Here is a 27,041-nt window from a genome sequence, read left to right as displayed (position 1 = left end):
TTATGTCAGATTAACCTGAGAAAAAGTAAATTCCATCTCTGATAAAGAAGAAATAAATTTGGAAGTAAGTTTCTTATGGTGCATCAAAACATATGGAAAGATGGTTGGATAGACTGATGATAAAATTCTACTATATCTGTCAAATCTGTTCTAGAGTTTTCTCAGGTTCATAAAACTATGAAGGATAGTGAAATTGTTTGAATGGTAACATCTCACAAAGCCATTTACCAGGAAAAGTATGTGTGGATGGCTCCATTTTCAGTAGGTAGCTAGGAAGAGAGTCTGGGCTGTGGACATGCTGGATTCCTTTGAGGTATCCATAGAGGAGATGCACCATGAAGAGGCTGTTACATACAATGAATACCACAAACAGCAGATTTTGAATCAATCTCACATTTAAAAATAACACTGTAGTGTGATATTGAACCTGAATATTTTGACAGTATTCTTGGGAAAATCCAGGAACTCAAGCTCCCCCTGAGGAACAATGTTCCAAAAATTACTCCTTTGGGGTTATTGAAGGGGAGTGGTCCATCTTTGGTAGTGCTTTGAGCTGACAAGGGGCTGTAGACCCTACCTAGCAGGAATACTGCCCAGTTTGAGGCCAGCTAGGTTACAGATAGCCTCTGTTGGCCCCCAGCTAGGTTCTCCCTCTCTTGGCCCAAGGGTTCCTCCCTCTAGCCCATTGGTGAAAGGAACCAGGTGATGATGTAATGTTTCCCCACCTCCAAGTTCAAGGTGGTATAAAAACAAACTACCAATAGACCCCAGACCTTCTTCTTCCCTTCTCTCACCTAGCAGAACAGATGACTCCCTTTTCCTCAATCAAGCTGTTCTACTTCACCCCATTCACATGTTCTGTTTGGATTTTTCCATTTGGAGCACAAGAATCAAGATCTTCTGTGAATAATGTTTGCTGATAATATTTGTGGTAAGCCAGGCAGGAGCAACCAAGGGGTGAGGTGACAATAAGCTATCTCTGCTCATCCTTTTCATTTCAATCCATCTTTCTCTGTCCTCTGGTCCCATGCCTTGCCACCTGATGTTTCAGAACCAAACACCACTTGTGGCTTGGGTGGTATGGACAATCTCATTGGTATGTTCTTTCAAAGCTCGGGACTTGTTTGGAGCCCTTGGCACAGACAGACTGCACCCTGATTGGCTGGATGAAACATTTGCCCACAGGACACATGAGCTCCTGTGAACATCCAAAGGCACAGGGTTCTGCCCTGGGGAATGGACCACATTAAAACTAGCTGACCCTTCTATAAACATACCCTCCCTAAGTGTTAATCCCCTCCCCCATTCTTTCCTTCACTGCAATGTGGACTATCATACTCCAAGGTCTCTAACTCCCCATGTGGCAAGGGACAATAAAAAATGCTCCTGCTATAGGGCCTGGGTTTCTCTGCCCACCCTACTTGCTTTTCTTCTCCTCTTCTCTTTCTCCCCCTACTCAGCAGTTTTAAATCAACACATGGGAGGCATGCTTTGCTCAGCCCGTCCAGCCACAGGCTTTGTTTTTAAAAAAGAAAAAGACTGTTTCCAGAGGGGCTGATTGACGCCTGCCCTGGGAAAGCATGGCTGCTCAGAGAAATGTGGGGTGGTGTTATGCAAACAGGGAGCAAATTGTCTGCTTTCTGTGGGTTGGGAGACTTGCATGTCCCTTGCAAACATCCCCAGGGACAGAGAACTGCAGCTGTTAGGGAACACACTGATGGTTTAGTGAAAAGAGCCTTACTTCCCCATCTGGAATGCAGCATCACAAAGGTCATCAACACTTGGGTTCTGGCATGCACACACAGCTTCCTGCCCTGCCACTGGGGGCAACCATGAATGGGGCTTGACTTCCTGCCTCATGGCATAGAATCTCTGGAACTCCCACTGTCATAGTGAGGGACCACTGGTGTCCTGCTCCATGTTCTGCTGCCTGGTGCAGTCCTCTCCTCTGGCCAAGTGTGGCACAGGCCCTGGTCCCACTTCTCAGCATAGGTTGGAAGACTCATCTACTCAGCCATGAGGCATGATGTCCAGTGGTAAAGTGTAGCAACTGTGACCAAAGAGGCAGCTGTGGTGGTGGCATATGTGTTACAATAGTTACAGCTGGAGCTGCAGCACACAAAAGGGGCTACAGCACCTCTGTGCACAAATGTGCACTCTTGGGCCCACTGCACGGCCAGCAGCCTCTGTCCAGTAACTTTCAGCTGAAAGGCTACCTGTGCCTGAGGTGGCTGAGAGAGGGAATGCAAAGGCACAGAAGGGAAGCTTGGGGCATCGGGGACAAGTTTGGTGAGGGCCTTGCAGCACACTGGGACCACATGTGCTCTCCCCAGCTGTGCCTTGAACAGTTCCCTAGCCCCATGGCAACAGTGGTGACAAGAGACTGCTACATGCCCCCAAGACTTGGGTCCACAACCCCCTCTGTGTGGACAAAAAAATTTTTACAAAAAAAAGGAGGGGAGGGCGCCACCTCAGGTAATCAAGGTCCTATGCCTAACCAAACTGCCTTCTTCAGATCTTTAACTTTCTCTGTCTTCCTCCTCTGATGCACTTCCTTGCCTGCCTACCTGACATGCCCATCTGCCTTAGCCTCCCCTTCCAGTTCTTGCCCATGCTTCCCACTCACTTAAAGGTCAAACCTCTTTGATTCAGAGGCATATGCCAGGGACCTACTGACAAGTGGTTGGCACTTTTTACAATTGGGATTAATGAGATTAAATTCTAGGTTCTAGAGAAGGTCCCTATGTCTCCTTTCTTTAGGGAAACTAATAGAGGCTGCCAATGGAACTCTAGCAATGGGATCGTTGCCTAACTGAAGTAGGGCCATGGGTTCAAATCTTCCTTAGTGCATTTCTATTATTTGGTGTACTTCTCTTATCTTCATTTTCTCCTCACTAGGGTAAAAATTGGATTAGCATTCAAGAACCCTCATATAGGGATGGAGAGACTGACCCTTAGGAGAAAAGTTGATTCACAAGACAGGATACCCTGGCACACACTCGCTCCAGGGGTATACAATGGGAAAAGGTCAGAGGGACCTTTTGATTTTGCCTAGATATATGGGAGACATTCCACAGATCTTAGAAATTCTCTCTCTTCTAAAGGGTAAATTTCCTCCTTTCCATTTCCCTCTTTCTCTCTACAGGCTGACATGGGGTTAAGCCAATAAGTTCCAAGGATTCCCCACTTGGCTGTATCCAAAAATACTGGGAATGCTTTGTCCTGGCTAACCTAATATAGAACATTTGATTCATTACTGTAATGAGGTTTGACCCTAATATTAGCTGTGGTCTAAAAGGTGGTTTGAAAAATGGGAGTCTTGAGTTTGACACTATCTTACAGTTAGATTGGTGTTGTATAAAATAGAGACATGATCAGAGATACTGTACATGCAATCTTTCATGGTCCTATATCAAAACTCAAACCTCTGTAAGGAATTTACCAACCCCTATGTCTCTTAAGGAAAGAGACATAGATATCCTGGACGGTCCTCTGCTACAAAGAACATCACATGCCTCAAAAGTGGAACTCCCATTACCTCTCTTTTGAGTGCCTGATACCAGACCAACATCACATCCACCATAATCTTCTCCCTCAAGTCCTCCTCTGTCGGCACCCCCAGTGAAAATAAGTCTGCCACATACTTAAAATGGGAAATCTTACTCAAGAGACTCCTCAAACAGAGCTCCAGTAATGAGAAGTGTCAGGGTCCAAGGTATCAATTTGTGTTCATGTGCTCTTCACAGTAAATGATATACGACAGTGTAGGAAAAAAATTGGGGAGGTATACTGAGGATGCAGATAAATTTACAATTGAATTTCAGACCTTGGCATTAGGCTTTGATCTCTCTTGGAGGAACATTCAGTTCCTTCTGGCTGACTGTTGCACTTCTACAGAAATGGAAAATTTTGTTGCTGTTGTCAATGGGGATGTCAATGAGGACTTTGCTAGGGATCCCATAAGCTGACATCAAGGGGCTGTCACTGTCCCAACATCTGAGCCTCACTGGGATTATAACACCCCAGGAGGAATGCAAAAAAAGGGCCCAAATCTTGTAGGTCATCCTTTGTAGAATGAAACCTGGAGCCATAAAATCTGTAAATTATAGCAAGGTCCAAGGAATCATCCACAAGCAAAAGGAGAATATTACAGCCTTTTATGATAGACTAGGGGAAGAATTTAGAAAACATTCTTGATACTGAGTCTATTGAAGGGGCTGCCCTGCTAAATCATTGTTTTGTCAATCAATCAGCTTCAGATATTAGACAAAATCTTCAGAAGCTAAATCTGGGACCCCTAACCAACAGAATTCAGTTGGTACACATTGCCTTTCAGGTCTATAACAACCTTGACCTGAAAGAGGAGAGAAAAGAACAGAGTAAGTAAGGAAGGCAAGCCAAACTCAAGGTTGCTGTAATTGGGGATGACCCCAATGCCCAACAGACATCCTCAGAAAAAAAAGTCCAGAAAGCTATTGTGCTTCAAATGCAAGAAGCTTTGTCACATGTCAAGGAATTGCCTAGAGCCACCGCTGGGACCTTGTCATGAATTCTCTAAAACAGGAGGATACCAATGGCACTGGAGGATGGATTGTCCCTACTCCCAAAAAAGGGCCCTGTCAGTCAAGACTCTGGGTTTATTAGCTGAAACTGCACATGACTGAGGAGGCCTGGGGTGCTCTCAACAGCCCCTGCATAAGTTTGTCATTACTTATGATGAACCTCAGGTGTCCCTGGAAGTCTTGGGTAAGCAAATTCTATTCCTTATTGACACGAGGGCAAATTACTCCATTCTCCCTGCTTTTGCAGAAAAGTCTTTGTCTCAGACCATGATTGTAGTAGTAGCTGATGAAAAAACAAATAAAAAAATTCATTCTTCCCCTCCCTTGCCATATTGAAACTCAGTATTTTAAGCATAGATTTCTTATAGTCCCTAGTTGCCCTACCCCACTCTTGAGTCAGGAAAAAGTTGGCTGTGATCTTGCTAATGGGCCATTTACCAAGACTCCTAATGCTGCCAGAAGGATGCAAAATGATCCCATAAAATTCTTGTAGAGGTGGGCCAACAAGTAAGACCCTCTACTTGGTACAATGGGATACCTGGAGGACAAAAACAACCATCCCTGTTAAGATGCAACTGTCCCAGTTGTAGGCAATATCATCTTAAGCATGGGTCTAAAGACTGACTACACCCAATTATTAAAAAGTTTCTAAAACACAGACTGTTAAAACCTTGCTAATCTCCCTGTAACATTGTTATCTTATCTGTAGTGAAACCAACAGAAGAGTCTAAGATGGTACAAGATCTGCCACTGGGAAATGAGGCTGTGGTCCCCATCCACCCTCTAGTGGTGGATCCATATCCATCCTATCCCAAGTACCTGAAGACAGTACAGGGCTCACAGCCTTGAACTTAAAGGAAGCCTTCTTTACCATCCCTTTGTATCAAGACTCCCAATACCTCTTTGCTTTAGAGTGGGAAGATCACTTCACAAGAGAAAGACAACAGTATACATGGACATTATGGGCACAGGAATTTAGACATAGCCCTCACCTGTTTGCCAGGCCATTGGGAAAGGACTTAAGAGACCTTCAGTTGAAGGAAGGGGACTTCTTCAATATGTAGATGACCTCCTGATCTATAGTCCACTCAGGGTATTAAATACCAACATTGTTTTGGTTCTTAATTTCTTAACTGATAGGGGATACGAAATTTCAAAAAATAAGGCACAAATCTCCTTACAGAAAGTCTGCTATCTAGGTTACATCCTTACCCCTGTGGTCTGGAAACTGTCTACTGAAAGAATATAGAGGCCATCTGTACCCTATAGGTACCGTTGACTAAATGTCATCTCCATTCATTTTTGGAAAAGGCAGGGTTCTGCCAGATCTGGACACTCAACTTTGGAGTCATAGCAAAGCCTCTATGTGAGGCCACAAAGGGACCAGATAATGAGCCTTTAAAATGGATTGGAGGAACAAGCCAAGCCTATAAAACGCTAACAAAAGGCCTTCATTTAGGCCCAATAATTGGGGATTCAAAATTTAGCAAAACCTTTTCTACTATGAGTGTCAGAGAGAAAGGGAATTGCTGTGGGAGTCTTAACTCAAAAATTAGGAGCAGAAACACATCCAGTAGCCTACATATCAAAGAAACTAGATGGGACAGCCTTAGGTTGGCCAGGATGTCTAAAAGCATTAGTGTTAGTGGAGGAGAAAATGAAGGTAACCCTGGGCCCAAAGCTAGAAATTCTAACTCCCTACCAGGTTAGAGCCACACTAGTATTATGAAGTCTTCTGTGGCTGTCCTAAAGAAAGGATGAGTAAATACCAAGCCATTCTTTTAGAAACCCCAGAATTGACCATATAAAACTGTAATGTCTTTATCCTGCATCTTTGCTGCCTCCTGAACTAATGACTGAGCACACTTGTGAGTAGGTTATTATACACCTATGCCAGCAACCCAGACCTGACAGATCAGCCACTGCTCAAACCTGAGATCAAATGGTTTTCTGATGGAAGTAACTTTGTATTAAATGGACAAAGAAAGGCAGGGTATGCAGAGGTGAGTCATGAGGAAGTCTTAGAGGCATGGACCTTGCTAGCTGGGACTTTTTCCAAAAGGCTGAAATAATACCTTTAATTGGAACTCTAACTCTGGGAAAGGATAAAAGACCGACTATCAATACCAACTCCAAATATGCCTTCCTGGTATTACATGTTCATGCAGCTAAATGGAAGGAAAGGGGCCTGTTCTCTGGGAAGGAATCCCCAATAAAACATGGAAATGAAATTCCAGTTATTATAGGCTATCCACCTACCAAGAAAGTGGCAGTGATCCGCTAACAAGGACATCAAAATGACCCAATTCTGGTGACACAGGGAAACAACCAGGCAGACCAAAAGGCTAAACAAAGGCTCTGCAGCCTCTAGATGCTCTCCAAGCCTCCATCCTGTCTCTCTTTCACCCGCAGCTGCCTGTATATCCCAAATATCCCCATGATGTGGAAAAAGAGGCTGCACTGAAGGGAGGACATAAAGAAGGAGCTTGGTAGGGTGTGGATGGTTAACTAATCTTGGCCTAAGCAACCCAATGGAAAGTTATAAGATCTACACATGACACTTTCTGCTTTGGCTGAGATGCAACATAGGAGCTAACAAGCAAGATGTTTGTGGGGACTGGAATAAAGTCTACACTAAAACATGTCTGCCAGGACTGCTCCTTATGCTCCTATAATAACCCTGGTCCTAAGCTCCTCCCTCTGGTTGGGCCAATGCAGAAGCAAGGCTCATACCCAGGAGAGGATTGGCAGGTAGATTTCACTCACATGCCACACTGCCAAGGTTATAAACCATTGCTAGTCTTTATAGATATCTTCACAGGGTGGATTGAAGCCTTTCCCACTCAAATGGAAAGAGCCTCCAAAGTGGCAAAGGCTCTTCTAAAAGAATTATACCTGGGTTTGCCTGTTAGAATAGCAATCATTAGTAACACCACCACCAACAGGTGTTGGCGAGGATGTGGGGAAAAAGGAACCTTCTTACACTGTTGGTGGGAATGTAAACTAGTACAACCACTCTGGAAAAAATTTGGAGGCTATTAAAAAGCTAGACATCGATCTACCATTTGATCCAGCAATACCACTCTTGGGGATGTACTCAAAAGACTGTGACACAGGTTACTCCAGAGGCACCTGCACACCCATGTTTATTGCAGCACTATTCACAATAGCCAAGTTATGGAAACAGCCAAGATGCCCCAATACTGATGAATGGATCAAGAAAATGTGGTTTCTATACACAATGGAATTTTATGCAAGAAGAATTTTATGAAGAAGAATGAAATGTTATCAGTTGCTGGTAAATAGATGGAATTGGAGAACATCATTCTGAGTGAGGTTAACCTGGCCCAAAAGACCAAAAATCGTATGTTCTCCCTCATATGTGGACACTGGATCAAGGGCAAACACAACAATGGGATTGGACTTTGAGCACATGTTAAAAGCGAGAGCACACAAGGGAGGGGTGAGGATAGGTAAGACACCTAAAAAATTAGCTAGCATTTGTTGCCCTCAATGCAAAGAAACTAAAGCAGGTACCTTAAAAGCAACTGAGGCCAATAGGAAAAGTGGACCAGAAACTAGAGAAAAGGTTAGATGAAAAAGAATTAACCTAGAAGGTAACACACATGCACAGGAAATTAATGTGAGTCAACTCCCTGTATAGCTATCCTTATCTCAACTGGCAAAAACCCTTGTCCCTTCCTATTATTGCTTATACTCTCTCTTCAACAAAATTAGAGATAAGGGCAAAATAGTTTCTCCCGGTTATCGAGGGGGTGGGGGGAGAGGGAAGGGGCAGAGTGGGTGGTAAGGGAGGGGGTGGGGGCAGGGGGAAGAAATGATCCAAGCATTGTATGCACATATAAATAATAAAAAAGTAAAAATTAAAAAAAAAAGAAATTATATGTGGGTTTGGCCTGCTCCAAATCCTCCAAAGTGTACTGGACCAGCTTTTGTCTCACAGGTCCCCCAGGGAATTGCCCAGGCTTTAGGATTAAATATCATTTACATTCAGCTTGGAGACCTCAGTTCTTCAGTAAGGTAGAAAGGGCCAAACAATCACATGAACCTTGGCTAAATTTTGCCAAGAGACCTCTGGAAAATGGAGTCAGCTTTTTCCTATAGCCTTACTAATAATTAGAAATGCTACAAGGGCCAAGATTCATCTTAGCACAATTTCAGAGGAACATGAAGTGTCTCTAATTCTTTGTCATTTAATTTTTTCCTTCTCACTTTATTACAGTATTGTTTTTACTTTATTTTAAAATCTTTTGAAGATTCAAAGATGGCAACTAGAGGGAGGAAGCAGAAAGTGTGCTTCCTAAAGTAAAATTTTGGAGAGACAATGGAGATATGCCTGGCTGGAAAAACCACCAAGAAAAGGCAAAACTCGGACTCCTCCACACCCCCAGCCCATGCATAGCATCCCCACTCCACATGAAATGGAGAAACCAGGAGGACTCCCACACTGCCAGATGCCAGCTCTCAGACTGCTTGAGAAGACGCAGATCACCAGGTTACCTAAGCACCACACAGTAAATCAGCATAGCCCCCTGGACAGACTGACCCCCACCCAGGGGGTGCCCTGAGCTCCGGAGAGTGGGAGAGGAGCAATCCCCACTTGAACTGTGAATAAACAAGCTGGTGGGAGAAGGCAGGAGCAGCAGCACCTCCCCCACCCCAGTGTGCTTGAAGAGGGGAAGGCTTGCAAAAGAGGCTAAAGCATAGCACACCCCACTGGAGAGTGGGGGAGGAGCACCTCCCCACACAGACTCTAAATAATAAAAAAAGACTGCAATTGTAACAGGCTGCATACTGGAGAAAACCAAAGGGGCATGCAGCCAGGAGAACTCTAAACAAACAAAGCCTGTGGGGCTAGGTGAGCATAAAGCTCACTCCTGAGATCTGCATAAGTAAACCCTCCCATAGCAGAAGGCTGACAGTAGGTGGCAGGTGAGCCACAGCCCCAGATAGACATTCACAAAGCTGTCTCAAGACTCTTTTTTTTGTTCTTTTCGTCCTTTGATGAGAGAACGACAGAACTAGGACTGGATGCTGGAGGATGAAGGACTAACACCAAAATTATTAAGACTGAAACTTACTGCATTTGAACTTGGGGATTTTCTTTCTTTTTTCTTTTTCCATTTTATTATCATCTCTCTGTCTCTTTAATGCCTGTATAGCTCACCATTGATTAGTACACTACCTCTCTCTGTATATTTCATTGGCTCTTTCATGTGTGTGTGTGTCTGTTTGTTTATTCGTTTTGGATTTTTTCCCCCTTTTTCTTTACCTTCTTTGCTTTCTCTCTTCTCTCACCCTTCCATTCTAGATATCACCACTGCTATTATTACAACCTAGACAATAAGGAATTACACGTACAGGGACAGTAATAATGGCAAGGGCAATGATGGGAAGATGGAAAAAAGAGGGAAACCACTTTCCCCCAATAATAAATCATTATAGGAACCAGAGGGAAAGGAAGAAAACAGATACCCAGATCCAGACTCCAACAAAATGAAGATAAACTATGCCAAAGAACCCAATGAAGCCCACAAGAACAATCTGAGAGAGGAAATCTCCCAAGTAATCAATGAGAATTTTATAGCAATGATACTGGATATGGTTAATCAAAATGTACAGGAGACACTCAAGAAATTCAAAGACAAAAAAATAGAGAATTTGAGAAAACACAAGAATAAATAAAAGAAACTATAGAAGCACTGTATAAACACCAAAGTGAAACAAAGAACACGATTAATAGACATAAATGAACTCAGAACGAAAATAGACATTATCAAAGAGGAAGGGACTCAGGATATAGAAAACCTCAGAAAAAAGAATGAAACAAAAATGCAAATCAAAATGGAAGGCCAATCCAGCAGAATAGAACATGCAGAAGACAACATCTCAGAACTCGAAGACAAAATGGTAATTAAAGGAAAAACAGAAGAACTGTTAGTTAAACAACTCAAGACCTGTGAAAAGAAAATGCAAGAACTTAACAGACTCCATTAAAAGACCAAACCTGAGTATTGGCCAATAGGAAAAGGGGACCAGGAACTAGAGAAAAGGTTAGATCAAAAAGAATTAACCTAGAAGGTAACACCCACGCACAGGAAATCCATGTGAGTTAATGCCCTGTATAGTTATCCTTATCTCAACCATCAAAAACTCTTGTTCCTTCCTATTATTGCTTATACTCTCTCTACAACAAAATTAGAAATAAGGGCAAAATAGTTACTGCTGGGTATTGAGGGGGGGTAGAGGGAGGGGGCGGAGTGGGTGGTAAGGGAGGGGGTGGGGGCAGGGGGGAGAAATGAACCAAGCCTTGTATGCACATACATATGAATAATAAAAGAAAAATGAAAAAAAAAAGACCAAACCTGAGAATCATGGGCATTGAAGAAGAAGAGGTGCAAGCAAAAGGAATGTGTAATACGTTCAACAAAATATAACAGAAATTTTCCCAAATCTAGAGAAATCTTACCCATATAGGTGCAGGAAGCCTCCAGAACATGAAGATGCCCCACTACTGATGAATGGATTAAGAAAATGTGGTATTTATACACAATGGAACTTTATGGAGCCATGAAGAAGAACAAAATGTTATCATTCGCTGGTAAATGGATGGAATTGGAGAACATCATTCTGAGTGAGATTAGCCTGGCCCAAAAGACCAAAATTCATATGTTCTCCCTCATATGTGTACATTAGATCAAGGGCAATCACAACTAGGGGATTGGACTTTTATCACATGATAAAACAAGAGCACACTTGGGAGGTATGAGGATACGTAAGACACCCAAAAAACTAGATAGCAATTGTTGCCCTCAATGCAGAGAAACTAATGCAGATACTTTAAAGCAACAGAGGCCAATAGGAGAAGGGGACCAGGAACTAGAGCAAAGGTTAGTTTGAGAAGAATTAATTTAGAAGATAACACACATGCACAGGAATGGAATTCAAGTCAACTCCTTATATAGCTATCCTTATCTCAACTAGCAAAAACCCCTGGTCCTTCCTATTATTGCTTATACTCTCTCTTCAACAGAATTACAGATAAGGGTAAAATAGTTTCTGCCTGGTAGCAAGGGGGTAGATGGGGAGAGGGAAGGGACAATGGGTAGGGGAGAGGGCAGGGAGAAGCGGGGAGAAATGACCCAAACATTGTATGCACATATAAATAAAAAACTAAAATCTTTTATGTTGCTATTTTCATTCCTCTGTTAAGTTTAATTCCTCTTTATTTTGTAATCAGTTTTTTTGTCTTGCTCCTTTGTCACCTTCACATTCTTCCTTTTTTATTCTTTTTCTTTACTGTTATTCCACCTTGCTCCTTACTTTTTCCCTCTCCCTGTGTTCTCTCTTTTCACTCTGTTCTTATTACTTTTATCTTAGCTGATTTTTATCAATGTCTATGAATTGCAAAAGTGGTTTCATTGTGATGTTTCCACACATGCATATGATGTGCTTTGATCAAAATCACACCATCTGTTACTCTTTTGAACCCTTAGAAAATAATTATAAATGGGTTTCGTTATTTTATTTTCATAATGCACATAAAGCACATTAGTCATATTCACCCTCCATCATCCTCTCCTTTTGCCTTCCTGGGTTTCCCTATGTTTTCATGCAATAGTTTCAAACTTTTATTAAAATCTTAGATCCATTTTTAATTTATTTTTGTATGGGGTGAGATTTGGGAGTTCAGTTACAGTTTTCTATAAGTAGAAAACCTGTTTTACAGCACCACTAGTTGAAGAGACATTCTTTTATCCAATGTATGTTTTTGGCTCCTTTGTTAAGAATCAGATGGCTGCAGTTGTGTGAGAATATTTCCATGTCTTCTGTTCTCCTCCATTTGTCTTCCTGTCTATTTTGTACGTTGTTGTTTTTGTTACTATGTCTCCATATTTTTAACAGTACATTTTAATTGTACCATGCATTTCCTTTTGATGTGTCCACACATGCATCCGGAGCACCATTCACCCTTCTATAACTCTCTTGTCACTTCTCCCCTCTTTAGTGGACTTCACTTTCTTTTTCCACCCATGCATATCGAGTACATTGATCATTTCACCTGCATCACCCTCTGTTTTTACTTTCATGTTGCCTTTTCTATTTTTAGGGCTAGATATGATATTTGAAAGAAACATGATATTTGTCTTTCTGAGCCTGCTTATATTAAAAAGATATAAAAATGTAGAAACTTCTGCTTCTTATACCAAGCCAAGACTTTGACTGTAAGATTTTTCCTATGATGGTTGCCCACAAAGACACAGCCAGCAAAGTAGGAAATGGAGGGGCCCTTGTTTAGAGCTTGTTCACTGTGGGGTCACAGATCTTCTGAATGAAGTTTATGTTCTCAGAGTGGCAAACTATGCCCCTTTGTTACTCACCAAGGATTTCCTTTTGATTAAAACCCAGCTGAGGGTTTTTTCCTCCTTCCATACAGTATACACTAGTGTCATATAGGGTTCTTTGTGTGTTTTGCACATCTAACATTCAATATTTCTGGATTTCACTCCACCTACATCTGTGTGCTGTTTTCTGCTGCACTTGCCTGCTTTGCCACACCACCTCCTCCCCATGCAACCATGCACTGATGATCTACTTCAGACATGAATATTCTAGAAAGTGCTGGGTGTCAGTAATCCACCATTTTGACAAACCTCATACTGTTAGTTTTATGTAAATATGCTCTTGTAAAATTACTTGAAATGATACAGCTATTAATGATACATCTATCTTAATGTCATTAAACAGTCACTTTTGAGTGGATCCCACAAATTCAAAATGTTCCTTTATAAAATCACAAAGAGCAATTCCTTCTGAAAGTTTCAGCCAGAGAAAATAAGTAGATATAATTAAACATTTTCTAATTTAAGAATGAGTGAGGGGGATGAGAAGGAGTAGCTCAGGTGGTTAAATTGTTCAAGGTACACAATATGGAGACACCATAGTGAAAACCCTTTGTACAATTAATTCGCAGTAATAAAAATAATTAGAATTTAACAATCTTTACAAAATGACAGGATATGAATTAGCAGTAGCTGCATAACAATTTCCTACCAGTTTAAAGATTCATATTTCAAGGTAAAATTTACTTTTGAAAAGCATTAATAGAAGACTGATACCATCCTTAGAATGTGACTATTTATACTGAACCAAAATATTATGTGTTGGTTTGTAGGTGAATAAAGTCTGTATTAAACAACTAAAGAGTATATTAGACATACAGGAGTATTTGGTCAGAGGAGAAAGAGAAGACTATATTAATTTAGAAGGACACCTTTCTACATATTTAGGGTTATAAGTAGTTTTCTACTTATTACCCTGTATTGTATATGAATAGTACTTGGTTTCATTACTTTTATATTCCATTCTATATTACTCAAGAAATACCTAGAAGTACAAAAGTGTACCAATTTCAGTTGGTGGCAAGAAATTTTAAATGAGAAATAGCTTGTATAAAAAACCATGCCTGTTTATAACTATCACTTGTCCATGTGCTGTGGTTACAATTAACCCCACTGCCCTGCCCCCTGCTGGCACTCCATAGAATGGACAGGAAGTGAAAACACTGTAAGTGCTGGTGGCACCACAGCCTCCAGTGGACAAGTGAGTTGTTCTCTGAGGTCCTGGCCAGAGGTAAGTTGTATCTAGACTGTGATAATTTCCACCAACTGTGTGAAGAGTAAGTTTTAGTGACTTTCTAGATTCTGAAGTTTACTTTCTGATGTAGTTTCACTTGGGGAAACCTGCATCCTCACATGGAAATCTTGCTCACCTTATTAACAGATCTGATATTTTCACCAGCAGATTCATCTTGCATGTGGGAGAGGCAATTGTGGCTCCTGTGGGTTCATCAAAGTGATGCACAGTAAACACGGTCATTGAGGCAGCAGGTGACAGGTGATGGATGTCTAGTGGGAGAAGTCCTATCATCCATCCTTGATATACATCCATGGCTGGGCAGATGCAGCCTTTCCCTTCTCAGAGAAGCTGACCACCTTGAGGAGGATTCTGCAGCATCAGCATTGAGAATGAGATGGAGGTAGGAAGACCTTTTCAGTATTCCTGTTCCCCAGATTTGACTTTTTCATATTTGTTTCTAATTTTTTTCTGTAACTGTATATCTATACTTTCCCTTTTTCTTAATTTTTCCATATATTTTAAAATATCATAATAAAGAGTGACTTATTAGGAAAGCAGATTTACACTTCAAGGAGTGAGGTGAGCAGTTCAGATAAAGGCTTACTTGTGTATCTTTGACTATATTATTTCTTTAATATTTTATTGACTGTTACAGTTCTTCAAATCTGTCATTGTCTTTAATTATTGTTTTAAAACTGTCATGGCTACTTCATTTTATCATTTTATTTTCAGTTTATGGTTAACACAATTTGAAATTTCCATACAATATCACATGTGAATTTAGGTCCTTTTTATTCTGTGGTTTCTTTTATGCACTTGTCTTCATTCAAAGTCTTGATATTTTTTGATTTATGAAATAGTTTCTATGTAATTTCATTTATTACCCCACTTACTTTTTTTTATTCATATGTGCATACAATGTTTGGGTCATTTCTTCCACTTCCCCCCGCCCCCTCCTTTACCCCCACCCTGCTCCCTCCTTTACCCCCTTACCCCTTGCTACCCTGCAGAAGCTATTTTGCCCTTATCTATAATTTTGTTGAAGAGAGAGTATAAGCAATATTAGGAAGGAGCAAGGGTTTTTGCTAGTTGAGGTAAAGATAGCTATACAGGAAGTTGACTTGCATTGATTTCCTATGCATGTGTGTTACCTTCTAAGTTAATTCTTCTTGAACTAACCTTTTCTCTAGTTTCTGGTCCCCTTCTCCTGTTGGCCTCAGTTGCTTTAAAGTATCTTCTTTAGTTTCTCTGTGTTGAGGGCAACAAATGCTTCCTAGTTTTTAGGTGTCTTACCTATCCTCACCCCTCCCTTGTGTGCTCTCGCTTTTATCATGTGCTCAAAGTCCAATCCCCTTGTTGTGTTTGCCCTTGATCTAATGTCCACATATGAGGGAGAAAATACGATTTTTGGTCTTTTGGGCCAGGCTAACCTCACTCAGAATGACGTTCTCCAATTCCATCCATTTACCAACGAATGATAACATTTCGTTCTTCTTCATGGCTGGATAAAATTCCATTGTGTATAGATACCACATTTTCTTAATCCATTAGTCAGTGGTGGGGCATCTTGGCTGTTTGCATAACTTGGCTATTGTGAATAGTGTTTCCTTGGCCCTTCTGTGCCTCAGGTGTTTCTGCCTTTCTTCACTCTCTCCTAAAACTGCCCCTCCCAATGCTGGAGGGCTCTACTCCTCCCACATTATGTTTTTTGATCTAAATAAATGCTCCCACTTTGGTCACTCTCATTGTCTGTGAAGTTCATTCTTCAACTCAGTGAGATGAGAACTGGGAACCAGGATCCTCTGGCTAAATACATAATCCAGCAAGGCTAAGTGGAGGTTGTCAGTCCACGCAAATCTCCCATTTCATGCATTGGTTCATTGGCCTGAAATCACAGCATGAATCAGGAACTCTGTGCTTTTCCACTGAGCTATCAGGGCTATCCTTAGCCTGCATGGCAGGCCCCAATATCACAAGGAGATTATGGTTTCAGTAGGTGGCATGGGGCCACTGCTGCTGTACCAGATGTAAGCTGGAGCTTTCTGTAAGCTTCTTGGTGTGTCACCGTGATTAAAAATATCAAAGGCTTCAACTTGCCTCCTTCTCTCCCAATCCCAATTGGGAACTCTTTTGGCCCAGACTTACCTAGAAATTTACAGGGAAGTATATTTAGTGCTTTTGAGCTTTAAGAAGACTGTGTGCAAGGTTGACAAATTGGAATCAAACACACTACTCACATGTGGGAACTTACCAAAAACATTGATTACTTTCCTTCTAGAGCAAGAAAACTGAAAAGTCATGCTTCTGTACATAAGGTAAGCTTATCCCTCAGAAACTGAAAACTTGAAAAATCTTTTCTCCAATAGTAGATATAAAATGTTTCATATGGTTTTGCTTCTGTATGGTTTATCCCTTTTACAATCTTGTCAATGCAATGCTTTCTGTTGGGTTACAGATAATAACAGATCTCATGTTAGATCCTGGAAGACATAAGTAAATGACAAATGAAAAGGAACTGTGGTCTTTTGACCAATATAGAGAGATTTAAGACAGACAGATGATATTTAGATAGATCAAAGATAGTTTGATAGACATATAAGTAGACAGATAGATAAACACACATGGAAAGGCAGGGATGAAGGGATAAAAGGTTGAGCTAGAATCTAAATCATAAAGAGTAACTTGAAAGAGTGGAACAAAGGAAAGAAACCTGAATATGTATTAGAAAATAAATAACAGAACCCTAAACCCAACTGTATCAATAATCAAGTAAGTAAATACAGACCACTTTGAGTTCAGGAGATGGTCAGCAAGGAGCCCTCTCCTTCACCCTCTAATTGCAACAAGTTGTAATACCTCAGGGCTCTTGGTCTTGTTGCTTTCTCCACAAGGCCCTTCCAAAGTGGACTTTTTTCACTAGGTGGTCTCTACAAATTCATTTTTAAAAACATATTGGAAAATCACTTCTGTGATCTGGAAAGAGGTTGTCTTCTGAAAACAGTCTCCTTGACCTGGGAAACTCAGCCTACATCTATAGATATTTCAAGCTTTGTCTTTTTTATTATGCTTATGTCTTCTCTTCAACAAAATTAGAGATAAGGGCAGAACAGGTTCTGCCTAGAAGTGAGGGGAAGTGGGAGGGAGAGGGTGTTGGTGGGGGGTAGGGAGGAGAAATGACCTAAAAAATGTATGTACATGTGAGTAAATGAATTTAAAAGAAGAAAGTAGCCCATTTTAGGCATATGGGAAAACGTGTACATAGTAGGTTCTTACCATTTCTTATGCCCCTTTGATTTCTAATGTTTATTACAGCTAATTTTTAGTCAGATTAGTCAAATGTCTTAGTTTGTAATTTTTCTGCAAAATAGCTTTCAATTATATTGATCATTCATAATTTTGTTCACTATTTTAATATTTCTCATTTTAACATGTTATTATTTTCTTTTTCTTCTTTTAGGTAAATATTCCTTTAAAAATTTCTTGAATGAAAATAAAGACAGCAGTTGAGAATCTGTAAATTGTTTTTAAAACACGATGTTTTGATTACTCATGCCAATAAGCCTGGAAACCTAGGAGATGTGGTCATAACTTACAGACTCAACTTACCATGAAAACTAGGATAATCATAGAAATTCATAAATATTCAATACTCCCCATGATGAAATGGAATAGGAGAACATTTGTCCATAAATCCTGTAGAATGCTTCAATGATACAATATGGCAAACACTTCAGATAAAAACATATCTATGAACACGTCCTTAGGATGGGGCAAGGAGACATACAATGAGTTCAGTTATGACTTCCTATTTCCTTTGTAGCAAAACATAACAAAGATATCATGGAAAGGACAATCTCAAGACTACTCAATGAACCAAACGGAAATTAATCTATACAAAGTAATTGTAAATTGAACTTGGTATTTCACTTCACTCCTGTAATCCAAGCTACTTGGAGGGGAAGGCTGAAGGTTAATAATTGTGAGGTCAGCTCAGGCAAATGTAGCAAGACTCTATCTCAAAAGCAAATTAGAAGCAAAATGGCTGTGGTCAGAACTGAACAGGTAGAACAGTTAACAGCATGTGCTCAGTCCTGGGGTCAATTCACAGTACCAAGAACAAAGTGTAAAATTCCCCAGAATATGTAAAAGGAGTCACACACATAGTTGAGAGAATTATTCCAAAGACCCAAGTCAAATTTAACTTTAAAACCTTCATGTATCTGATGATTATTAACTCTATTGCAAAAGGGAAGGAAGGATATACAATCATCTGAGTAGTTGCACAATATCACAGGATAAAGTTTAACTCATATGAATGATAACAGTCTTTCCTTATAAAGCAGTAGAGATGGTATTCTAAATTAAATAGGACAGGTCCAGTGGCTCTATCCTGTAATCGTAGGGACTCGGGATGCAGAGATCAGGAGGCTCACAGTTCAAGGTCAGTCTAGGCAAAAAATTTGCAAGACACCATCTCACCAATGGCTGGATGATGTGGTTTGTACCTGTCATCTCTCCTATGTGCTGAAACAAAAGTAGAAGAGTTGGGATCCTCCTATATATATATATATTTTCAAAAACTGCAAAGCTTAAAAGCATGAAACTTTTATTTTAGAAACTGAAATTTATTAAAAATATGGAATGCTTCACAAAGCTGCATGTCATCCTTGTGCAGGGGCCATGCTAATATTCTCTGTATTGTTCCAATTTTAGTATATGTGCTGCTGAAGTGAGTATAAAGGCATGACACTTTTAAAATAAAATGAAGATGATTGAAAGTAAAGGCAGATTAGGCAGAAAGTATTAGACAAGAAATGGGACAATGAAAAAGAGGAAACACATGGATGAAAAGTGATGAGTGACAACAGAGTACCAAAGTTGCAATCATCAATTTATCACAACAGAAATAGATCAGAAGTAATTCAGAAAATAAAAGGATCTGTGTAAGGAAACAGACCAGGGATGGGTGTAGGAGCAAGTTTTCATACCTGCTCTCAGTCTCAGGTGGAGCACTGAAGAACCAAGAGTCAGGGCAGTTGCATTCCTGATACCGTGAGCCATCTTGGAAAGATGGCACCTGCCCAGTCACAGCTGTATATCAGGGACAGAATGACAGGACTTCCCTCCCAGGGGAACATCCATCACCTGTCACCTGCTGCCTCAATGACCTTGTTTACTGTGCGTGATTTTGATGCACCCAGAGGTTAAAGAACTCCCTCTCCTGATGCAAAATTAATGTCTGGTAAATATGTTAGGTTTAGTAATTAAAAGTGTCAAGTCTGCCCTTGAGGATTTTCCTACATTGAAATACATCATAAGATAAACTTCAGGATCTATAAAGTCATTAAAAGTTGGTTTTCAGTGGGCTTGAGGAAATCATCTCAGCCGTTGGTACAACTTGACCCCAGAGAATGACTCCCTTTTCACTGAGGCCATTGTGCATCCTGCTCTCACAGTGTTTTCACTTCATGTTCCATGAGCACAGAGTCATGCAGGACAAGGGAGTGTTTGTGACCCCACAGCACAGGGATCTGTCATGATTGCAACACTTCTAGTTTGCTCTGGAATCTATTTCTCATTTTAAAAGTTTTTTCCATAATACAAAGTTTGAAATTGTTTCAGAAACTGTTAAACACTTCTAACACAACAGGATGGAACATATATAGAAACAAGACACATGTTAACTAAAAATATTTCCAATAACTTTGAATAACTAAAATATGATGTACTTTGTATATGAGAATGAAAATAGAATTTTTAAACCTGCTGAAGTTAACAAGAAATGTACTAAGGTACAAAGGAGAAAAATGGAGGGAATGAATGGAAATGAATGGAGGGAATGAAATGGAGTATTGGAATGCAATACTTAGACACATGGAAATGTCACAATGAAACTCTCTGTATAGATCTCTCAAACAAACACAAATGTCTTTTTTTACAAGCAGGAATGGCAGGAAGATAAAACTGTTCCTGCTGGGGGTTGGTACCAGTGGCAGGGGAAGGATATAAGGAAAGCATATAGGTGGTGAATATGGTGGAAATATTCAGTACTCATGTATGAAAATGGAAAGATGAGACCTGTTGAAAGTATTCTGAGAATTGGACAGGGGACAAAGAAGAATGATGGAAAGTGTGAATTTAACTAAGATATATTGTGAGCACTTTTGTAAATGTCACAATGTACCAAACAATATGATAATAAAAATTAAAAAATGAATTTATCCTGCCTTCTCCTAGAGAAGAGACAAAAACTGCTGAATATTTCACATATCATTCACTTTGTAGATTTAACACCTGTGTAGGTTTTGCATTTGAAAGCATCTTCTATTTGGATTTACTCTTTGTGAATGGCATCATGTTGTATAAGTTTTTCTCACATTGACACTTCTGTCTTGAAAATAGATATTTGTGGTTTGTAGGAGCCTCGTTTTGAGTTGTCCTTAGCTTATTTTTTTCTATTACATTGTATTCTACTTTCTGAATATGTCAGAGGTTTTCTTCCAAACTTCAGGTGGTAGATTTTGAATTGTTCTACTCATTTCCTGTGGGGTGGACTTCCATAAGGCCTGGTTCTCCACACAGTGCATTTCTTTTTAGGGTATATGAAATAGTAATTAATAAATTACTGGCCTAAAGGTCTTTAATTGCAGTGGGAATTGAAATAATATTACAGGGCAACTTTACATAAGACATAAGTAGATTTAGATATTTTTGTTGTTCACATGCTCAACAATATGAAGAATTAGAGACATAAGTATTTCAATTCAATAAATATAAAATGGATTTAATACAAACTAGCTGATTACTGGAAGTAAAAAAACAACTTCACTTTATCTAAATCTTCATCATTTGTGCTTCTGTCCTTTTTTTAAAACTTAGGGAAGATGAGATGGATTTGGTAAGATGGTATCTTTGCAGTATCAATTTAAATGTTCATTTCTGTTTCACATTAGAATATAGAATGTCACAAAATGTCATTGTTCTAGCATAACAACAGAGGTGATTGAGTAGTTATTATTAGGATTCCATGACATCATTTATGAACTCCTGTGCTAATTCCAACCTGTGAATGCATGTATCTCATCCCAATACTCATGCTGACTCTTGTCCTAATGTGAGAGCAAGGCTAATGAGATCCCATTCTAATTCCATGTGTTCCATGTGTGGGATGGATGAGAATACCACAGCTAAGGGTTTGAATTGACTGTGGAACCAGAGATCAGTGAAGATGTAAACAAGCAAAAACACATCTTCATTGGACACACATAAAACTCAGGGTCTTGCAATATAATATCTGTCTAGTTTTGTCTCAAAACTAGTATTGCTGAAAACAAAATGTTAAAGATCAAACTAGCATTAAAACATTTATACACAACCATTTCACTACAACAAAACAGTATGATTGAATGTACCTAATTACCAGTCATTGGCTTCTATTGTCACAAGGCAGACTGCTACTCAGGTTTGCGTACAAATGTGTTGGGTTCCAAACCCAGACTTCCCCATGCTGGGGAGGCCCTGTGCTCAGGACAGGATGGCCTATGGAGCTCTGTGTTGAGAGTGCCTGGCTGAAGGCACCATTGTTATGGGTTTTAATTTTTGAGTCAAAAGTCTTCACTTGCATGGAGAACCACGATCAATGCACACTAAATAGTCAGTCAAAATATGTTGGAATTATTGAGCAATGAAGCTAAAGGAGATATAATAAAAATGTTCAATGAAGGTAAAAATATCAAACAGCTTTAACACTTTATACATGTTGGGAAAGGATTATAAGCCATGAAATAGAAAATCCAATGGAAAAATAAATGAAATGTTAGAGCTGTTAAACAGCAGGATGGATGCTAACAATTCTGTGAATGATCTCAGAAGAACACAGAAATAACTGAGAAAGTCAATGTACTGGAAGAAAGATTGGTAAGTATTGTGCAGCCAGAGCAACAGAGAAAGCAAGGCTTTGGGATGAACCAAGTCTGGGGTCAATGGGACAAAATATTCTCTCATTTACACTATCTGTGTTTTATTTATCTGTCTTGTTGTTTGACTTTGGAGTCATAGTGATTGAAGGAATGAACTCTGGGTTGTATCCAGTCATTCAGTGGTCTCTTGAAATTAGACACAACTTTTGATTTTATTAATATTCAATTTATCGTATTTTAAAAACATATTTAGATTTAATTGACAAATAAAATTTGTATGTTTGTGAGGTAACATTTCATTGACCAGAGAAAGGAGGACTTTGCAATGAGAGCTGGATGTGGTGCACACACTGGTAATCCTTATACTCTGGAAGCTTGTACTGGAGGATCGCTACTTTGAGGCCACCATGGGCAACATAGTTAAACACAGTATCAATAAATATAGAATGAAAAAGAAATGAAGGAAGGAAGAAAGGGAGGGAGGGAAAGAGAAAGGGAGGTAGGCAGAAGAAGGAAAGTGAGAGCAAAAAAAGAAGAGGAGGAAGCAAGAAGTTAGTATTTCAACATTAAGCTGGAAGTTCACTGGGAAAGATGGAACGGTAGAGCACAAGATAAAGATCAGTTATGCATCTTTAGGTAGCTCTTCTCATCTGTGATAGCAACAGAAATGGCTTAATTCTCTTTTAGAAGAAAAGGACCACATTTGGAGCATTAATATCCTAATGAAGTCCAATTAAGTAGAGCAGTTCTCTGTTCCTGTTTAGGAAATTTCTTTGAGGAAGGAACACATGCTCCTAGAATCTTTCTACTTTCATTGGAATCCAGTGTTAGGCAATGTGAAGGCTAAAAATTGTATCAAACCATGCTATATAAGTACAATTGTATACATGTATGAAATTGTACAATAAAACTCACTGCACACTGTTAAAAGGAGGAGGGAGAAAGGAGTGTTGTTAAGATGGAGTACCTGTTGCAAATGTCACAATGAAATTCATTTATATGATTCATTTATGCTAAACAAATTATTAAAATTCAATTTAAATAAATGTGCTTTAGAAAGGACCTAGTTACATTAAAGTCCTAAACTTGAAATTATTTTTAAACCTGATAAGGCAGGCACAGATGATAGTGAAGACATTGAAGTCTTTCCACATTGGTGGAAGGTTTTGTCAAATGGAGCCAAAGAGCCGCCATTTTTACGAAGTATCTCAACAATGTTGACCTTCAATCTTGCTGGTCTTATACTTCATCCACAGTGTGTGATAAGAAGTTGTAGGATCTTTGTGGCCCTTGCCTTTTACATCAACTCAGTCTTCATGGTGGCCATCCCAGAATGAAGTTATTTTTCCCATGCTCTTCCAGGTACCAATTGGGGATTCTGATTATTCAACTTCTGTTGAATTGCCACATCAATCCACAGACCCAGTCATCACAACATCCCTGTTTCAGGAAGATGTGCATCTTGCACCCGTGCTTTCCTGGTAAATGTTTTTCAAATGAAAGAAGGGTAAACAATGGAAAAATATTCTGATCTTTAGAGAGCAGTGGAGAGTGTGGTGACATCATGCCTTTACTCAAAATGCATCTCCAGTCTATGGTGAGCCAGGTCCTCTGTGGCCATAGAAGAGCAGCACTAGGCAAGTGCACTGGTGTTTCACATACTGGAACCCACAGAGCATGCTGAAAATCCCATTGGGAAAGTCAAAGTCTCTAGTCTTAAATGTCTTATCTGAATGACCAAAAAGTTAACTATTGTAGAAATAGGACCAAAATCTTCAATATTTGGCCAGTCATGGTACAATCCTCATTCACATGGAGGATAAAGTGTGCATTTGAACTACGCATCAATTGGATCAGAATTCTAAGACATTAATTAAACAATGAATTGATCCTAATAGATTTGTTTCATTATGGGAATATGAGAATTGGAGGAAAGGTGATGAGCAAAAATGTTGTGACTAAATATAGTAAAACCAAATGCACAAAATAGCCTGGGAAAATTTCCTGCCATTTCAAATGAAAAATCATTGCTTGTGAAGGTTTGCATTTATTTGAGATTATCATAGCAGAGTGTCTCTTTACAAATCAGCACAGCATGAGTGGGATTTTATAATCTTGGACGGCTTCACACTGTCACTGAGATTAATACACCTGTTTTTTTGTGTGTGGAATAACCTGAAACTCAGGATTTTCAACCACCATTTGCCCCAATATTCTTTAATTGATGTAAACTTAAAGTTCTTATCGTGTACTTAGACTAATTCTATAGAACAAACATTGTATGTAATATCCTTAGTTATTTTTTCTCTATTATGGTCATGGATACATACCCTAGCTTTAACATATCACTTGGGATATATAAGCCTTCCATGAGCTAGGGTTTTGGAGTGTCGAAGTTTCAGCTCTCCCTGGTGCTTTACCTCAGCCACGCGTGTCTCCAGCATCTCAGCAAGATCCCTGATTCACAGAGCTCATGCAATCTACGGCTGTGTCCCAGTCACCATCTTGGAGCCTCCTCTCACATACACTTTGTAAAAAATATACTTTTGTAAAACATGCAATCCATAACCTTGGTATTTATTGAGCTCTATGTTGCATTGTTCATGGTAAGGTATGGCTCCTTGTCTAATTTACATGTTGAACACACATGTGTCCTGCCAAGCACTTTTATGTTCTTCTCAGTCAGATGGCATTTCTCCTCCAAAAAATCCCTTTTCAGATGCCTCTGTGGCTCAAGAATTCCGTGGCTGTCATTCAGCTGCTGAATGCTCATTGAGGAAAGGTTAACACTCATTTTTGAAAGAGAAGAAATGACAGTGGGCAGAATTTATTATTTTTCATCAGTACAAAAGGGCAGATGGTTGGATAGCATAAGGAAAGAATTCCAATAACTTTCTCCAAATGTGGGTTTTCTTCAGGTCTATGAAACCTATACAAGGCAATAACATTGTGTAAAAAATAAAAGAACACAAAGGAACTCAGTAGCAAAAGGATGGTGTGAGTGGCTCTGTTTTCAGGAGATGATTGGGAGGAGAGGCTAGGGCTGTGGACATGCTGGGCTCTCCTGTGGTGTCTGTAGAGGAGCTGAACCATGTAAAGGCTGGTGCACATCATGAGGGCCACAAAGAGCACATCTCGAATCACCACGATATTTGTCAATGCTATTGAATGGCTGTGTCCCAACTGTTGAATTTGACAGGAAGTTTGAGAAAACCCATAAAGATGAGCAGTGGAATTGCTATTGGCTCGTGTCAATAGGATGGTTTGGATAGTTATTAGAAAGTTGGTGATCCAGAAGAAAAGGAAGGAGGGAGAAATGCAGCTAGTTAGTTTAGGTTTAAGCCAGGCCCACTTAGCATTAGTAGAACTGACAGTGATGGCTTGAAATACACTCAGCAGTACAGTTGTGCAGGTGGAAAGACCCCGGGTAACTCTGTATGTGTACCAAATGGCTTTACAACCAATGTCATCCAAAAAAAGTCTTCCTCCAAAGAACAATGTGATATTTGTAATGAGCTTGATCATGATGGTTAAAAAATTGAACAGAGTGAGGTATATGAAAATTACATCTATGGGCTTCTTCAGATGAGGTTGGGTTAAGAAGATGTACATGTATAATATGAAGAGCAAGGAGTTCCCAATGAACCCAACGAAACATTCAGATATGAAGAAAATACCAAAGATGACGTCAGTTTGTAACATTATTCTAGTGATGTATATTGTGATTTAATTAAGCAAGCCAGGCATCCATAACACGTACTTAGATTGTGTAGCTAAGTCATAAATGATGGAGCGTGTGGATAGGGTAATGATTAAGGGTTCAGAAAGATGAGAGGCCATTCAAATGTCCAAACTGTCTATACTTCAGCATCAGGTGGGGCATTACAGGACTTGTGTTTATGAATTCTTCAGAACCTTAGAGAAACAGCAGTGATAAAGTAAGTGAAATTTCAATGTTAATGTGCTTTGTTATCTATCACCTGAATATGCATTTCCACTATTACAGCTGCAGACCATGCATAATACGTTTTGTTTCTTTTGAGTATTAGACTGTCTTCTTTCTGTAAACCATTTTTTCATATCATGTCTTATGCAACATCATATTTCTATGAAGAGTATGACAGGTATTTGAACTTCCTTTTTTAGTTTGTGCTGTATTGTATAAAGTATCAAGACCCTGAGCACTTTAAACATCCATCCAATGGTGTTAGTAATATGGTAGAGTAAGGAAGTCATCCAATCCTAGAAAGGAAACAATAGAAAGGAAAAATATCTATTCAGATAGAAAGGAAACATATCTATTCAGGAGTTTTGGGGTTCAGGTAACTGAGAAGTCCAGATGGAGTGCAGATGCAGGTGGGTCATTTTGAGGGTGCAGGTCTGAACCAGGTGGGATATTACAGTGCTCAGAGTTTCAAACGTGGAAATGGTCCCATTACCCAATGTCTGTAGTTATTACACCTTTGGCATTCAGCCTGCAACCAAAGCCATGTCCACCAAGAATATGAAGAGCTGTTTTCTTCTTTGATTTGACAGAAAGATGTCTCTAACAACTAGTATTGGTATTACCAGTGGACCTGAAAATTGTCCTGAAACTCAGACCCTCATAAGGTTAACACTGCTTGCACAAGGACCCATAATGAAAATCACCCATATCTCTCCAGCCCTAATTTTCCCATCTGTCTGAGCCTCTGTGATGGACCTGCATTCTCCATCTCAGATGATTTGAAGGCCCAGTGTCAGCTCCACACTCTCAGACTGCAGTTGGGAAACTCTCCCTCTGTGCAGGACCTGCTAACAGATGTGCATTTACCTGAGTCAACAAACCATCCCATACGAGGTCCTGAAGAGACCTTTTCTACTCCCTCTTTATGCAGAGTGAAGGACTAAAATATATGAT

The 27,041-nt window shown here is 39.8% G+C and overlaps 1 protein-coding gene and 1 non-coding gene across 2 annotated transcripts; both read right to left on the bottom strand.

The window, feature by feature from the left end:
* On the bottom strand, positions 1–25,843 carry LOC109702824 (vomeronasal type-1 receptor 40-like). Its single transcript, XM_020188081.1, has 2 exons — positions 24,971–25,843; positions 1–72 (listed from the first exon to the last, which is right to left on the bottom strand). Exons 1-2 carry the CDS (start codon positions 25,841–25,843, stop codon positions 1–3), a joined length of 945 nt encoding a protein of 314 aa, XP_020043670.1.
* LOC141418262 (U6 spliceosomal RNA) lies at positions 18,853–18,959 on the bottom strand. The gene has a single exon (XR_012442946.1). It is a non-coding gene; the product is annotated as a U6 spliceosomal RNA (small nuclear RNA).
* Positions 25,844–27,041: the final 1,198 nt, after the last annotated feature.

This window comes from Castor canadensis, chromosome 16 (genome assembly GCF_047511655.1).
Source record: "Castor canadensis chromosome 16, mCasCan1.hap1v2, whole genome shotgun sequence".
NCBI classification, from domain to species: domain Eukaryota; kingdom Metazoa; phylum Chordata; class Mammalia; order Rodentia; family Castoridae; genus Castor; species Castor canadensis.
The sequence above is the reverse complement of the archived record's forward strand: the minus strand, read 5'-3'. Positions and strand labels throughout refer to the sequence as shown.